This window comes from Mesoplodon densirostris, chromosome 3 (genome assembly GCF_025265405.1).
Source record: "Mesoplodon densirostris isolate mMesDen1 chromosome 3, mMesDen1 primary haplotype, whole genome shotgun sequence".
Classification (NCBI taxonomy): Eukaryota; Metazoa; Chordata; class Mammalia; order Artiodactyla; family Ziphiidae; genus Mesoplodon; species Mesoplodon densirostris.
Window position 1 is genome coordinate 176,524,223 of NC_082663.1, and position 15,067 is coordinate 176,539,289.

Sequence of the window (15,067 nt, forward strand, 5' to 3'; positions counted from 1 at the left end):
CTTCTCTCCTGCCCCTTGGCTGGCTTCCTGGGGCAGGAGGGAAGGTTCTATTTCCTCTCCCATTGTTCAGTCATTTACTCCACCTTGAATTAATGTGCTCTGAGGACCTGGCTAAACATGGAATACAGCCTGCAAGGCTCCTCCAGCCAGTCTAGTGTAGCAGTTCTCAAGTGGTGGAGATTTTGCCCCTGGGGACATCTGGCGATCTCTGGGACACTTAGTTGTCACAACTGGGGGAGGAGATGCCACCGACATCTAACAGGTAGAGGCTGGGGATGTTGCTCAGCATCCTACAATGCACGGGACTACCCCCCACAGTGGAAAATTATAGACCCCAAAATGTCAACAGTGCTAAGTCTCAAAACCTCAGCCTAGTGGGTTAGACATGAGAGAATATGACTGGGCAGCCTGATCTAGACTGGGCATCTGGGGGTATCCCAGGAAACAGAGGATGGAGGTGTGCTGATTTAGTGGGAAAGCGGTGGAAGGGGCTCCCCGGGGAAGAGACGGCCTATGCAGAGGCCCTGAGGCAGGAGCACAGCATGTCCAGGAAAAGCACTTAAGGCCAGTGTGGACAGGGCTGAGTGAGCAAGGGTTGGGGGTGCCAGCGGCAGTGGGAGAGGTCAGCAAGTTGCTTGGACCTTGGAGGCCATGAGGAGAATTTTGTTTTTTATCCCAAGAGCAGAAGGAGGTGCTGAAAACTGTGATCACAGAAAGGGGTATGGTCTGATCTGCCCCTTTAATAGGTCACTCGGAGGGCAAGGGTGGACACACGGGGCCAGTTGGGTGGCGAGGATGGTGCCAGGACTGGGTAACAGCGGACGAGTGCAAGAGATACGCAGGAGGGAGACTCAACAGGATGTGCTGATAAAATCCAGGGGCCCGGGAGGCTCAGTGGAAGGCTGGGGTGCCATCCGCCCAGGCAGGAGCACTGGAAGATGAGCCCTCCGTCTGCCTGGGCCCGGCAGTGGGTGCCCCGCCCACTGGGCAAACTCCCTCTGTTGTCTAGGCGTGGGACCCTTCATGGCACCTGAAGGAGGCCTGTCCTGGCCACCTGCTCCTGCAGGCTGAGCTCTCTTCTGCCTTTTATCTCCTCCAGCCCCCTAGGAGCAGTGACTACATTGGGCAGATCAGAACTTCCTGTCTGTCTGTTATGTCCCACCCAACTGTGATCTTTTTGAGGTCCAAGGCATGTGGGACCTCTCTGCACCCAGCCCTGCCCCAGGGAGGAAAGCCCTTTCTGCATTCGGAAAGGAGGGATCTTAGGAGGGGATGTGCAGAGGGGGCCTCTTCATTGGTCTCCAGCATGGCCTGAGCCTTTCCTGTGACCTGCCTCGTGGTGTCACAGTAATCCATCCAAGCCACCTTCACGGCCACCTCCCGCCTGGCCGGACCTCCCTCTCACACGATGCAGGTGGGTGCTGGTGTCATCCAAGCCCCACACATGCCCCCTGGTTGCCCTGGGCGCCTGCTCTTCCTGCCCACCCTATGCCACCTCACTAGTGGGGCTAGGCCCTTGTCACCCAGGCAAAGGTCACTGGCTTGGGTCTAGTGTTCTCATACCTGGCGCATCCCTCACGCCAGGCAGTCAGCAGGGACCATGGACTTAGGAAGCTCCTCATCCAGGAGACCCCTCCCACTTGGCCCCAACCTCCTCTGGGGCCCCAGCTCTGAGACGGCCCCTCACCTCCACCGCAGGGCTTGGAGCAGGGGGACCACTTCTTCAGGGCCCACTCGTAGCCCACAGAATTGTCCTCCAGGACATTGTTGTCGTCCACATTGAGCGAGTCCTCGTGGATCATGTACTTGTAGGTCAGCGAGATGCGGGCGTCCCCCTGCGGGATGACCTGCCCCGGAGACGGGCATGAATGTGTCTGCCCACCACCACCCTCCCTCGGCGACCGGGTTAGGAAGGTCAGCCCGAGGAACATGTGCGGCCAAGTCTCATTATTCACGATACTCAGGTTCTAGAAAGTCCCGGCAAACACCGAATCTGCCAGTACTGAACCACTGCTCGCAGTTCAGGGAACACGGCGTCAGGGCCTGCGAACCTCTGGTTGTGACAGTTTCATTAACAGTCAGTGCATAAGCTTATGCTATGTGCGTTTCTGTTTAAAGACACCTTAATTAGTACATGCCATTGATTCATTAACACTGAACTCATGGCCAGTACCCGGTTACTTGTGCCTGGACGCAGCTCATCTAACACATGCGTTCTCTCCTTAGGGCAAACCTGCAGCTTCCTGCTCAGAGGAACACCAGACCCATGCTTGGGGCCATTTTTTTTTTTTTTTTTTTTTTTTTGCGGTATGCGGGCCTCTCACTGTTGTGGCCTCCCCCGTTGCGGAGCACAGGCTCCGGACGCGCAGGCTCAGCGGCCATGGCTCACGGGCCCAGCCGCTCCGCGGCATATGGGATCCTCCCAGACCGGGGCACGAACCCGTATCCCCTGCATCGGCAGGCGGACTCTCAACCACTTGCGCCACCAGGGAGGCCCTTGGGGCCATTTTAAACAATGAAATCATCCCCCGAAAGCACAAAAATGCGAACAACATGGCAGTAAATAGAGTGTGAAAAAGACGCTTGTTTGCAGTAGCAGCTGAAACAAGAAGCAGAGCCTCGCCCGTTTCGCCTCCTCACATTTTCCTCTGCGCCACTGCGAGTACAGGCAGACCTCGCTTTACGGCTCTTTGTTTTACTGCGCTTTGCAGATATTACATTTTTTTACAAATTAAACTTTTGTGGCAGCCCCACATCCAGCAAGTCTATTGGCGCCATTTGTCCACAGGATTTGCTCACTTTGTGTCTTTGGGTCACATTTTGGTAATTCCCACAGTATTTCAAACTTTTTCTTTATTATTACTTTTATTATGGTGCTCTCTGATCAGTGATCTTCGATGTTATTATTGTAACTGATTTTTTGTTTTGTATTTTATTTTATTTATTTTATTTTATTTTTTTTTTGCGGTACGTGGGCCTCTCACTGTTGTGGCCTCTCCCGTTGCGGAGCACAGGCTCCGGACGCGCAGGCTCAGCGGCCATGGCTCACGGGCCCAGCCACTCCGCGCGCATGTGGGATCTTCCCGGACCGGGGCACGAACCCGCGTCCCCTGCATCGGCAGGCGGACTCTCAACCACTGCGCCACGAGGGAAGCCCTTGTTTTGTATTTTTAATCAAGGTATGTACATTGTTTTTTTTAGATCTAAGGCTATCACACACACTGGGAAACCAAAACATTCATGTGACTTGCGTTATTGCCATATTCACTTTACTGTGGTGGTCTGGAACCGATCCTACAGTATCTACTGAGGTACACCTGTATTCATTTTGGGATTAGAAATACTTTCGGTAGGTGACTTTACCAATACAGAAATGGCAGATACTGAAGCCTGACTGTATATGCACTGACAAAGGCAGGGCACCAAAGGCGTTTCTGGGGATGAAAAGTACATGCAGCCGAGGTGAGCAGGGCAGAGCACAGCGCACATGAAACACCCCATCGCCACAGCTGCGCACTCTGGTGTGGGGCGCTGGGTCCGGGTGCCTGGACCCAACCATGGTGTGCTCACCTTAACGGAGGGGCAAAAGTCACCTGAGCCTTACCTGTAGTGTTTTAACTTTTTTTTACTGATAAAATATATTATGTATGCAATTAAAATTAATTTTTTAAAAGTGAATTAGGAAATCAAGCCCCCTTTGTACTCCCATCACCAGGAGCAGCCTGTGGTCCTGGACTCAGGAGACCTGGGGTCCAGTCCTGCTCAGGGACAAAGTCTAGTGTGACCTGGGTCTAGCAGTCCAATTTCCTGAGCCCCACTGGTCACCCCCAGAGAGTGGCTGGGTTTGGATACAGTGGCAGACATGAATAAGCATGATGAAAAGTGGTCATGAATGTCACCCAGAGGGGGAAACCTAATCGCTTGCAGGGGATTTTGTCTTTAGTCACCCAGGGGTTGATACAGGGCCCAGAGCCCAACTGGTGGCTCCATGTCTGTTCCTTGCTCTGACACAGAGATAGAGACCCTTGGTACCAAAGTCACGCCAGAGAGGCCGTTCAGAGCATGGTCCGAAGTATGCAGGGAGGCTCAGGGTTCCCAGGCACCCCTCATCCCTTCCCTAGCAGCTACTGGCCCCCAGCCTGGGCAGCCAGGAGGCGGTGGGCCTGGCCCCTGACTCAACTTACCAGCACAGTGATGGTCCCGTGGAGGGGGCCCATGGTCTGCAGCGTCTCCCGGCCATCCTCGTCCCGGTACTCCCACTCCACACCCATGGCGATGAAGGACTTGGAGTTGGGATCCACGTCATTCTCTTCATTTAAAATGAACTTGCCTGTCTCCAGGTTCTTGACGGCTGCGAATGGCAGAAGACAGCCAGCGTCACCCCGGGGCAGAACTGCGGGAAGGCTGGCAGGGTATGCTGGTTTGAACAGGTGGGGAGTTACAGGGACCAGAGCCGTTCGTCTCCCGGCTGTCTTCTGCCGGGGGCCCGTCAGTCCCACTGACAGCCCACACCACCTTGGGCACCTGACTTGCCCTCTGTCTCTCAGCCGAAACTAAGTCTCCCTCTAACTCTGCCCTTCTGCCAGGCCCAGGGCCCTTTCCTGGATCTGCCCCTCAGGCCCTGAAGGAGATGCTGCATGGCAAGGGACTCGGCAGGCATCAAGGCCACCTCCTTGCTGTCTACTTGGAGCACTCAGTGGGCTCTCAGAGCCACTGCCTTCCCTGCCCCAGCCCCCCGAGCAAGGGGCATCTGCTGGACATCAGGGCACAGGGCTGGGTGAGGGCTTCCTTCCCTGGGGTGAGCATACGTCCCATATGTCTCCCCACCCCATTGGTAACTGTGGCTCCGCCTGGGTCCCCACCAGTTCCCTACAACTCAAAGAGGCATGACCTGGCCCGGGGACCACTCAGGCCACTAGGCATCCACAAAGAATGTCTAGGAGCCAAGAATCCACTGGTCAGGAAGCCCCACGCTTCCCACAGTGGAAGGTGTCTGCTGGGGTTCTGCTGGAAGATTTTAGGTGGTGTCACAGACTGGGCACAAAAATCATGGGATCACAGAGTTAGGAAATCATTCCCTTCACAAGTCTCCTAGAATCCTCTGAGAGCCTCAGCGGACGCCAGGAGGTCCTCAGCTTGTCACTAACTCTCCCTCCTCTTGTGCAGGGAGAGCAGGAAACAGTGTTTAGATATAAGTGTCTTTTTTTTCAGGGATCAACTTTCATATTTGCCTTCTACTTAAGGCAAGTGCCACTGGCTTTGCATTTTGGGATAGCAACATAAAGTCTCCTCTTAAAATAAGGAAGAAAGAAAAATTCATATTAAGAAGAGTGGTGTCTGTCTCGCGTCAGTGGCGGGGGCCAGATGCAGGCAGTCATGGAGCCCCTGACCCAGTCTGGCCTCCAGGGCACAGGGAGGAAGGTCGGGACCCAAACTGGAGGAAGGGACTTGTATGGGGTCCCCTCAGTGACCCCGGCATCACTTCCTACTTCGGCCTTACAACTTGGTGGGGGGCATGGATGGGTGAAGCCCCTTTGAGGAGCCCCAGGCAGCCTGGAGGAGCACAGCCCCACAGGGGCTGCCATGTGAGAAGGGGGCACTCAGAGTTGTTAGAACATCCAAACCTTCAACAGATGCCAGGAATCCCTATTCCAAAAGAATCACTTGAATTTAAAATGAAACTAAATGAAAAAATGCAAATATGTCATGGGAGCCCATCTGCCAGCTGACCTTAGCAGCCGCTGCTTAAGGACCTTGCCTGCCTTCCAGTGGACAGGGGGCTTCCCCCTTGGCCTCGAGATGGAGTTAGGGTGGGGAGGTGTGTCATGTTTTAAACACATGTCTCTCCACAGCTGCTGCCAGGGAAGCCCTCTGATCCCAACCCCTGGCCTCTCCATTGGGAAATGACTCCAGGAGACGTCCACCAGGTGGGCCAGGCCAGGGACAGGGGAGATGGGGCTGCAGTCACCCCTCTCAGCTGGGCCCCTGATCCCCGGAAGAGTCAGGCTGCAGATCCACCGCACTGCCTGGGCTCCGACACTCACCCAGGTGGTGGCTGGTGGTGTCTGCCTCCTGGATAAGCAGGTGTCTGGCTCCTGCTGGGATCTCAAACATCTTGATGTAACCTTTGTTGGGATGTGGGGAGACAAAGCCAAATGAGAATGGAGAGGTCGTCGAATGCAGACAATGCCAGGAGGGCTTTGCCCTCGAAGGTGGTTCCAGAGCCCCCAATGTTTTATGGGCTCTGACTGCCCACCCAGACAGGGGTCCACGGGAAAGCTAGCACATCCCAGCCAGTCACAGCCCTTTGCTCATCTTCAAATCCAGGTGCTCCTTCAGCCTCCTCCATTGAAAACTTAGTGGGCGTCCTCGTGAGTGTCCCTGGAGTCACACCTGGGCACGGAGCTAAGATGCCACATCCAGGAGGGAGGCCTTCAGCAAACTGCTTGCCCTCCCTGGACCTCGGTGGCTTAATCCGCAAACTGAAGACAGCCTGGTCACGTGGGGCGATGCAGAAGGTCAGCTCCTGGCACCCTGGCACCAGCTCTGAGTGGAGTCTGGCAGGTTTGTCCCATGGCCTTCTTCCAAAAGAGGTGAACCAAACAAAGTGGCTTCTCGCCATTTCAGACAGAGGTAGAGCGGTCAGCTGCTGAAAGCCCACCCAGAGCACCAAAGCCAGACGGAGGTACCACTGTAGAAGGAGGCTCACCAAGCGGTCTGTTTTCCCAGAGCCCACCTTGGCCAGGGACCCCAAGTTCCCCAGCCCCATCCTGTGGCCCTGTGGGGACAGGCTTACATGTCCCTAGGCCACAGGCTGCACTGACCAGCCCATCAAAGTCCTACTGACAGGTGGCTGGGGGCAGCAAGCAAGGGAGGCCAGCCAGTGACCGGAAAGCCTTGGAGGGCTGGGGAGGGTGCCCTCAAATAAAGACTTCTAAGACCCACCCTGTGCACATATACCCTGGCGTTATCCCTGTCCCTGCCCACCCTGGGGCCTGGCGCAGCTGCCCCTGACCTGATTCTCTCTCCACCTCACCCTCCCAGACTTACATCCCCTCTCCCGCAAACGGCTGAGAACCCAGTCAGAGCCACCCGGCCAGGTGCTATAGACATTCAGGCCTGGGTGCCCTGGGCAGGGGGAGGGAGGGGCGCACTCACCGAGCTTCTTGGGCGAGCGTGTGAATGTGCCCTTGACCACCTTGCAGTGGGAATTGTCCCCTCCACACACACCACACTTGTCCTCCTGCTTGCTGGAGCCGATCACCCCGTCACAGCCCACCTTCTGCAGAGGGGTGGGGAGGTGCAGTGTATACTCGAGACCCCCTCTCCCCAGCTGTTCCCTCCACAGCCCAGGTCTGGGCATCCCTTCTTTAGCAGTTCCTGATGCAGGGGAAGGAGAGGGGGCTTTGGAGCAGGACAGACCCTGTGTGCCCACCGAAGGACCAGCCTGGCCCCCTCACTCATCCACTTGTCTGGACAGTGTGACCTGTGGAGGGCTCTGTACAGCCTAAACAGGGCCTGGTCCTGAGGCTGTCCTGTCACAGCAGGCTGGCGTCCTAATGGACATATCAGACATGGCCTCTGCCCCTCCTCCCGGCCGTCCATGCAGCGCAGCCCCAGAGGCGGCCCCTCCAGGGCTCTCACCCAAAGCTTAGGCCAAGATGTCCCTCCCTCACACTGCCCCCAGGAACAGTGTCCTCTTCAGTCTGTCTCGGGGTGTCTGGGCAGGAGGTGACAAGAGTTGGTAGGAACACTTTTGCCTTCATCCTCTCAACCAATCCTCTCAACACTGTCCACTCTAGTATCGAAAATTGTTCCACACAGAGCAGGGACGTTCCTTGCCCAGGGCCACCTGGTAGAGGCAGTAACAAATTCCGGTTCTGTTACTCTCTATAGCCCTGCCAATAGCACACCATTCCCAGGGCCCCAGAGCTCTGCGGGGAGCAGACCCTGGGTCTGAACACACTGCCTGAGGCCACTTTCATATCCATGACCACACTCAGCAGGGAAGACAACCTCTCCTCCTAGCTGGTGTGCTCGCAGTCTGTCCTGAGTGCACCATAGCGTCACAGGTTTCCCTCTTTGCCCTGGCTGCCAGAAAGCCCAGAGCCAATTCACCCCTCAGGAACCTCCTATCACTGCCTCTTGTGAGACTGCTTCTTTTCCTTTGCTCTTTGATTGATTTATTTTTTTGATATCTCTTTTCATATTTTATTTTTGCTTTTTTAAAATACACACTTAAAATTTTTTTTTATTGGAGTATATTTGCTTTACAATATTGTGTTAGTTTTGCTCTTTGATTTCTAACTTTTGTCTTACAAAGACCTTTGAGGGCAGGGTCTCTAGACTATGCAGGGGCTACAGAGCCACTTCCTGGCAATGCAGTCTCAGAGAAACTTCTAGTTTGTTTCAAAATTTGTGACATGGAGTCAGAGCAGCAAGGCCTGCCAGGGCTGTTGCCCAGATGAGAGGATATGGTCCTTGTAAACAGTCACACGTTGCCTGAAGGATGAAGCTGATGCTGAGGAGGAGGGAAGAGAAAGAGGGGGGGAGGGAGAGGAAGGGAGGGAGGGGAGAACCTCCTGTCCAGCCAGGGCGGTTGTGATATTGTGATTTATGATATATATATTTATATATTTGGTCTTCATCCAGTTTCTGGCTAGACCTCCTAAAACCCTTGGAATTTTCTGTGGTGAGAGCCATAAAGCTGTCTTTATGGGGGGGGGGGTGTTGAGTAGGTGGTCAGTGACCCATTATTTAGTCAGGCATGCCTGTAATGAAGTCTCCATAACAACCCAAAAGGGTGGGGTTTGGAGAGCTTCTGGGTTGGTGAACACATAGAGATTTGGGGACAGCATTACGCTCTGAAAGGGCCTGGAAGCTCCATTCCTTCCTACATACCTTGCCCTAAGCATCTTCCATCTGCCTGTTCCTGAGCTATATCCCTCTATAATAAACTGGTAATCTAGTAACTGTTTTTTGAGTTCTCAGAGTCACTCTAGCAAATTAATTGAACCCAAGGAAGGGGTTGTTGGAACCTCCAATCTACAGCCTGTTAATCAGAAGCACAGGTGACAACCTGGACTTGTGATTGGCATCTGAAGGCAGGGGGCCATCTTACAGGACTGAGGCCTTAACTTGTGGGATCTGCTGCTATCTCTGGGTAGGTAGTGTCAGAACTGAGTTAAATTGTAGGACACTGCCAACTAAACATTGGCACTCGCCTTCTGCTTCTACAAGGATTAGGTCACTAGCCACTGCGGTCGCTGACCTCCAACACACCTGAAAGGAGTTCAGGGTGGAGATCAGGAATGAGGCACTCTGTGCTCTGGAAAAACTGGCAGAACAGGCCTTCAGAGAGTTAGATATTTTCAGGAGAAGAGTTTATGAACCCATAAATTCTTGCATCTTCTATCTAAGAAAGCACCAAAATCATTAATGGCGACATCTGCTCCTGGTGACCAGCAGCAAACCTCTGCCACAATGTGTGCTTGACTGCACGTACCCCCTTTCACTAAAATCATGTATAATACTGACCTCCGCTTACCTCTTTGGAGCATTTCCTCAGAGCTATAGTCCTCATTCTGCCCCAAATAAAACTTAACTAACATCTCTCACATTATGCAATTTTTTTCAGCCTACAACATCCAGCTGGTGTCAGAGAATTGCTTGTTGGACATGTGGCGGCAAATACTCCAAACTGGGATTGAAATCAGAATCTTTATGGCCTCATTTAATTCCTGATTCCCTGCTCTGTGTGTGTGTGTGCGCGCGTGTGTGTGTCTGTGTCTTTATTCTCCTGACATGTCTTTTGCTGTCATTTCTCTTTGAAACTTCCTGAGTCACTGTGTTTTGATATTCTCTCACTGACAGCATCCACTTGGATATTAGATTCTTTTAAAAGAGTTTCACATTCACATGTATTGTGAGGACTCCTACATTTCATCTTAGAACTCCCATTTCCTTTGTGTGTTTTCAACCTTTCTGTCTCCTTTGTTTTCTAACTTTTGCAATGTGACCATATATAAATGTAAACATTTTCTAATTATGCAAAACTCTATCATTCTACTGTTATCTGTTCAAAATCACCATTAATTAATGAAATACCTTATTCTTCTCCAGTTGTCAATGTCAGGAGTGAAGCTCTAGACACTCCCACCAACCAGGAGGGTGAATTAGTGTTCCTACTTCCCTGTTATGTTTGTACCATACGCACAGCTGCCATCTAAAGCTACTTCCACTACTAAATGTTTCCCATGCTACGGCCTGTCTTGATCACAGCTTTTAATATTTTCTGTGTGTTATGATGTTTTGACATCTTAAAAATCTTGCTAGTCAAGAAGAGACCGCCCCTCCCAGGGCTAGCTAGCCAACTCTTAGGGACAGCAATGGAAGCACACCTTTCATACACAAACCAACTGATTCCTCCCTTTATCAAACTCTCACACACTAAGCCAATATGTCTCTGCCCTAAAGCATCCCAGGGTCAGATACCAGGAACCTAGAGACCACTCCTGCCAGGATTATTCAAACTGGCCAATCCCAAGCTGTTTACTCTGCCTGCCTTGGCTTTCCCATGGAAACCCCAATAAAAGCTTTGGCCCAGACTTTCTCCTGCTCCCTCTGCCTCCCAGCTGAATCTGGTGCTTCTCCACGTGGCCCTGCACAGCATGCCATACCCTTCCCTGAGGAAATGTAAGTAGTAAGTTCTTCTTTCAATGGCACTGACTTCTCTGTGTCATCATTTGGTCACCTCCATCAATTAAAACCCCTCGGGTACAGGGAAGACACTGCTGTCTTTAAGTATCTGGTTGAGTGTTTGGAGTGTGAGCAGACTGTACGGGCCGCCCTCCCAGCTGGCTGCAGTCCTGCTGAAATCACGTGCCCGGAGAGGATCCCTGAGCTTGCCTCCAGCTACTCCACAGCCCACCTCCCTGCTCTTCCAGCCTAATCCGTCTCCGCCAGGGGGCCTGCGGCATTCTGCCAAGCTCTCTGTCAGGGACCTCCTGAGGATGCTCGTTTCTCAGGAAGGTAAGATGAGAGTCAGCCTCTTTGACACCTGCAATCAGTCTCATCTACACAGAGGCTTCCAGGTATTTCTAGGGGACGGGCCAGTTCTGCACTCATGTTACTATTTTATGCCGAGTGTGCCCCACAGTTGTCTCTTTTAACAGCCTAAGATTGAAGCCAAAGACAATAAAGTAACAGAAAACACAGCAGGGCATTTCTACAAAGAGCCAAACCAACGAGAGCCATGGTGGACCACCCTGATCGAGAGTAAGCTGTCCGGTGCCCAGAGGAGTGCAAGGACATGGCAGTGCTTCACAAGGGGCCCCCCAGGGACCATGTGCATCAAGATCACCTGGTAAAACTGGTAAAGCTCATGCTCCGGGCCACAGCCTCGACCTACGTAAGCAGAATCTCTGAGGTGGAGCCCCAAGCTCCTCAGGTGGTGCCTCAGACTCGAGTCTGAGAACCCTTGTCATGGAGAGGGGCCGCAGGGAGCAGGGGGTGGGAACCAACATTTGCTGAGAGCCTGCCCCGATCTAGATGCTGTCTGCAACACTTTGCAAGTTCAACCTCAGTGAATCGTCCCAAAGCCCCAGAAAGCGGAGGCCCTGAGCTGCGGCTGCCCCTGCTCCCGTGGCACCGCACTGGCCTCGTGGCACTCACCCTGCAGTCCCCGCGCACGCAGAGGCTGAAGGCGTCCTTGTAAGAACAGCGCGTCCCATCGTGCACCATGCGCTTCATGGACACCACCTCCCCAGTCTCCTTGGACTCACAGTAGAGGTGGCATCTCTCTTTGGCTGGAAAGGAAGCAGCGGGGTGTTGGTGAGGAGGGCCAGCTGCACCGCTCACCTTGCTTGCAGTTTCCTTCCCAAGTTTGCTAAAGGGAAGCACCCTGCAAGGAGAAACTCTCACCCAGGAGGGTCTTCTTATGATTCACCCACCTTCCCACATGCCTGCCCTGGGCTGGGAGAGAAAGCGAAAGGGGGCAGATAACTGCAACCCCCTACGTGACCCTGTTGTGTGGGACGTAGGAAGAGCTTTTCCCAACTGAGCCAGGCTGTTGTTGGTTCAGCCAGGTCTCAGATTCCCGAGGCCCTGCCCAGAGACCCCCATATCGAGGGGAAGGGAAAATGGCTGTTTGCCAGGTCTCTACTTTCCAGTCAACCTCTGAAACCCCAAATAAGATGCCCCTTGATTCAGTCTCGGGGCCCTGGCACCTTCCCTTCTCAGCATTTACCTCTAAGGTCACTATGGCACCACGTCATTATTTGACTTTTCGCCAGACCAAAGCCTCGCTCTGAGAGGGGGTCTGTCTGCTCTGGCACCGCCTCCTTGAACGCACACGTGGGCTTTGCAACAGGTGCTCAGCCGGTGTGACACACATGGGGTGATGGAGACGGCAGAGCAGGCCCCAGTCCCCACTCCCCTCCTCTGCCCACTGCCTGGAAGGAACAGAAACTGTGTTTCCCCATCATTTAGTGGGAGGGGGACCCAAATGAAATACAAACACTCTCAAGCTTGAAACTACCAGACTTTTCAGTTCTAGGAGCCAACAAATGCCTTTTGATGCTTAAACCAGTTCAAGTCACTTGGAACTGAGAGCTCCCACTGAAAGACGAGAGGTCAGAACTAACCTGATTCCTTGGCAGGCTCCGCCCCTGCCCTCCGCCTCACGGCTGAGTCAGGGTAAAGGCACAACACTAGCCTTGCCCACTGGGTGGCGAGCACGGGAGCCTGGGGCCAGCTGGGCCCCGCCCTCTCCGCTGCATCCTTGGCCAGGTCTGGCTCTTCTGGGATTGCAGTCCTGCCGTGAGCCCCAAGCCGGCAGCCACCCTGCCCAGGGTGGGCTCTGCTGGCATGCCCATGCAGAATCAGTGGCCCAGTGAGCCCTGGCCGGTATACTGAATGCCCACTCCCCTTAGGGCTCACCATCCCGGTGCTCGTGGGGCAGCCAGTGGTGCTGGGCGTCACCATGCTCGAAGTATAGGTCCCACTGCTGGCACTGCTCCTCACGGAAGTCAGCCAGGGCGTCAGGGCAGTCCTGGGAGTTGCAGAGCTGGAAATCGTAGGCAAGGCCTGAGCAGGTGCGGCCCCCATTGGCTGGGCTGGAGGAGAAAGCAGAAAGGTCTTGCAGCTTGGTGCCAGGAAGAGGCCAGCACACGGGGTGCCACTTGTGGGATCTGGGGGGAATCCCTGATCCTTGGGGGTCAGGGGGCAGCTCTGTTGAGTGAAGGGACGCAGCCTTGCCCTGTCCCAGCTGCAGGACCTGGGCTATCCCCCAGCCTCCAGGGCCTTGGAGCATCACTGTAGAAAGCGCTGGTCATCCTCTCTCAGGGGGCCCATGGGAAGGGAGCATCTACTCAGCCCCTGTGCACCCCGAACCCCCATCCCAGCTCCTGTAGCTGTGGTGGTGAACCAACAGTGAGCTGTAACAGGGTGTTTAGGTTCTGCTGTGCCGCCGGCCACAAGCTCCAGGGTGGTGGATCTGGGTGAGCCTCCCCTACATCTGGGCCTGGGCCTCACACACGCCGGGAACTCAGAGCAATTCTGAAGTAGTGGAATCTTGCTACAAGTGTTCTTAACAAGTGTCAGGTACACAGTGGACACTCCATCTCCAGCCTTCCTCCACCTCAAGAAAACGTGGGCCGTGTTTCTGTAATTTCCTTGCTTTGTTGAGAACATCAGCAGTCCACAAAGCACTAACCCCACAGGAAAGGCGCCAGCTGGTGGCCAACAGGTGCCCATGGCAGGTGGGGTGATGGGGCGTGGCAGGCAGCACCCTGGGAGGAGCTGGGGGGCTTCAGCCAAGCAGAACCCGAGCCTTGGGCAAAAGTCATGTTCTGCTGTGATGACGAATGTATAGCATATAGCACTGCAGAGTGAATGGTGGAGGGGGCTGGCTTCCATGAGGCTCCTTGCACAGCGCCATGTTCTCGGGGGAAGTCGGTGGAAATAACAATCTGAGAAACTTGTGGAGAAAGAACCAAGAGGCCTCAGTGTTTGATGGGGACCATGAAAGAAAGGGTGACTTTGAGATTTACACCAGGGCCACTGATGGGACCACAGACCAATGACAACACCAACCAGGGCATCACCAGGAGGGGGCGCAGCCCTGGGTGTAGGTGTGGGGAGCCCAGGGGCATCGTGCAGCCGGAAAAAGCAGGAAGGGGTCGGGCTGTCACTGAAGCCCCGCCCAGCCCAGACAGGAGCCATACAGATGCAAATGGAAATCCACGATAATTCCAAAAGAGAATGTGAGCTGGAGAATTCAGGGGAGGCCAGGGAGGAAGAGAAATTGAAGAGCTTGAGCTCATGCTGTAGATTGTTTGCAGTTCCGCAATCAGAAGAGTGGTGAGGGAAAGAACACAGAAGGAGCTCAATCCAGTGAGCGGGGGCCCAGCTGGGAACCCCAGGAGTCTTCACACTGGCCACAGTGTCCCAGGGAAAGCTACTGAGCCAGGGAGCAGCAACTAAAGATGGGGCAGCATAAGGCCCAGCTGTCATCTCCAGGAGGACACACGCAAGGGGAGGCCCACGGGGCACACGGGCATTGCTGACAAAGAGGCTGTGTGGGGCCTGTGGGCTCTGCAAGGCTCTGGGCGCTGCAGCTGTGTGTATTCCCCACAGATGCAAGTGAGGCTGGCATAAATGAACCGTGCTCAGAGCTCTGTGTGGCGCATCTGTGTTGTCTGATGGTCACTGATGTGCACGGAATGCTGGCACTGACCAGGGGTTAGCTACGCTCCAGGCCCAACAGTGTTTGTGGACAGATGGAACGGCAGGCAGTTCTGGCAGTTTTGCTCACGTCACTGCTGCCCCCGTCCCTTGCTGCCACCAAGAAGGCTGAACCAGCCAGAGGGGTAAGGAAATCCCTAGAGTGTGCAGGTGGGGAGGGACAGAACATAGAGCACCCGGAGCCTGCACGATCTCCCCCGGGGCCAGACCTGGGGGCGAGTCCCCTGGAGCCCAAGAGCCCAGCATCAGACACCACAAGGAGTCAGGGCCTGGTGGGGGGAGAGAGGGGTTGTCAGGCCAGACCTGCTCTTCCGACTGTGCA

General features: G+C 54.3%; 1 protein-coding gene across 1 annotated transcript in view; it reads right to left on the reverse strand.

Annotated features, from left to right (window-relative positions):
- The window catches only part of ADAMTS2 (ADAM metallopeptidase with thrombospondin type 1 motif 2), a 229,971-nt gene that overhangs the window by 10,210 nt on the left and 204,694 nt on the right, over positions 1–15,067 (reverse strand). The window contains exons 12-17 of the mRNA XM_060095018.1: positions 12,940–13,115; positions 11,674–11,807; positions 7,159–7,282; positions 6,045–6,125; positions 4,185–4,351; positions 1,688–1,847 (exon numbers count right to left, since the gene is read on the reverse strand). Of these exons, the coding sequence (XP_059951001.1) occupies positions 1,688–1,847; positions 4,185–4,351; positions 6,045–6,125; positions 7,159–7,282; positions 11,674–11,807; positions 12,940–13,115 (842 nt within the window). The remainder of the gene's footprint in view (positions 1–1,687; positions 1,848–4,184; positions 4,352–6,044; positions 6,126–7,158; positions 7,283–11,673; positions 11,808–12,939; positions 13,116–15,067) is intronic.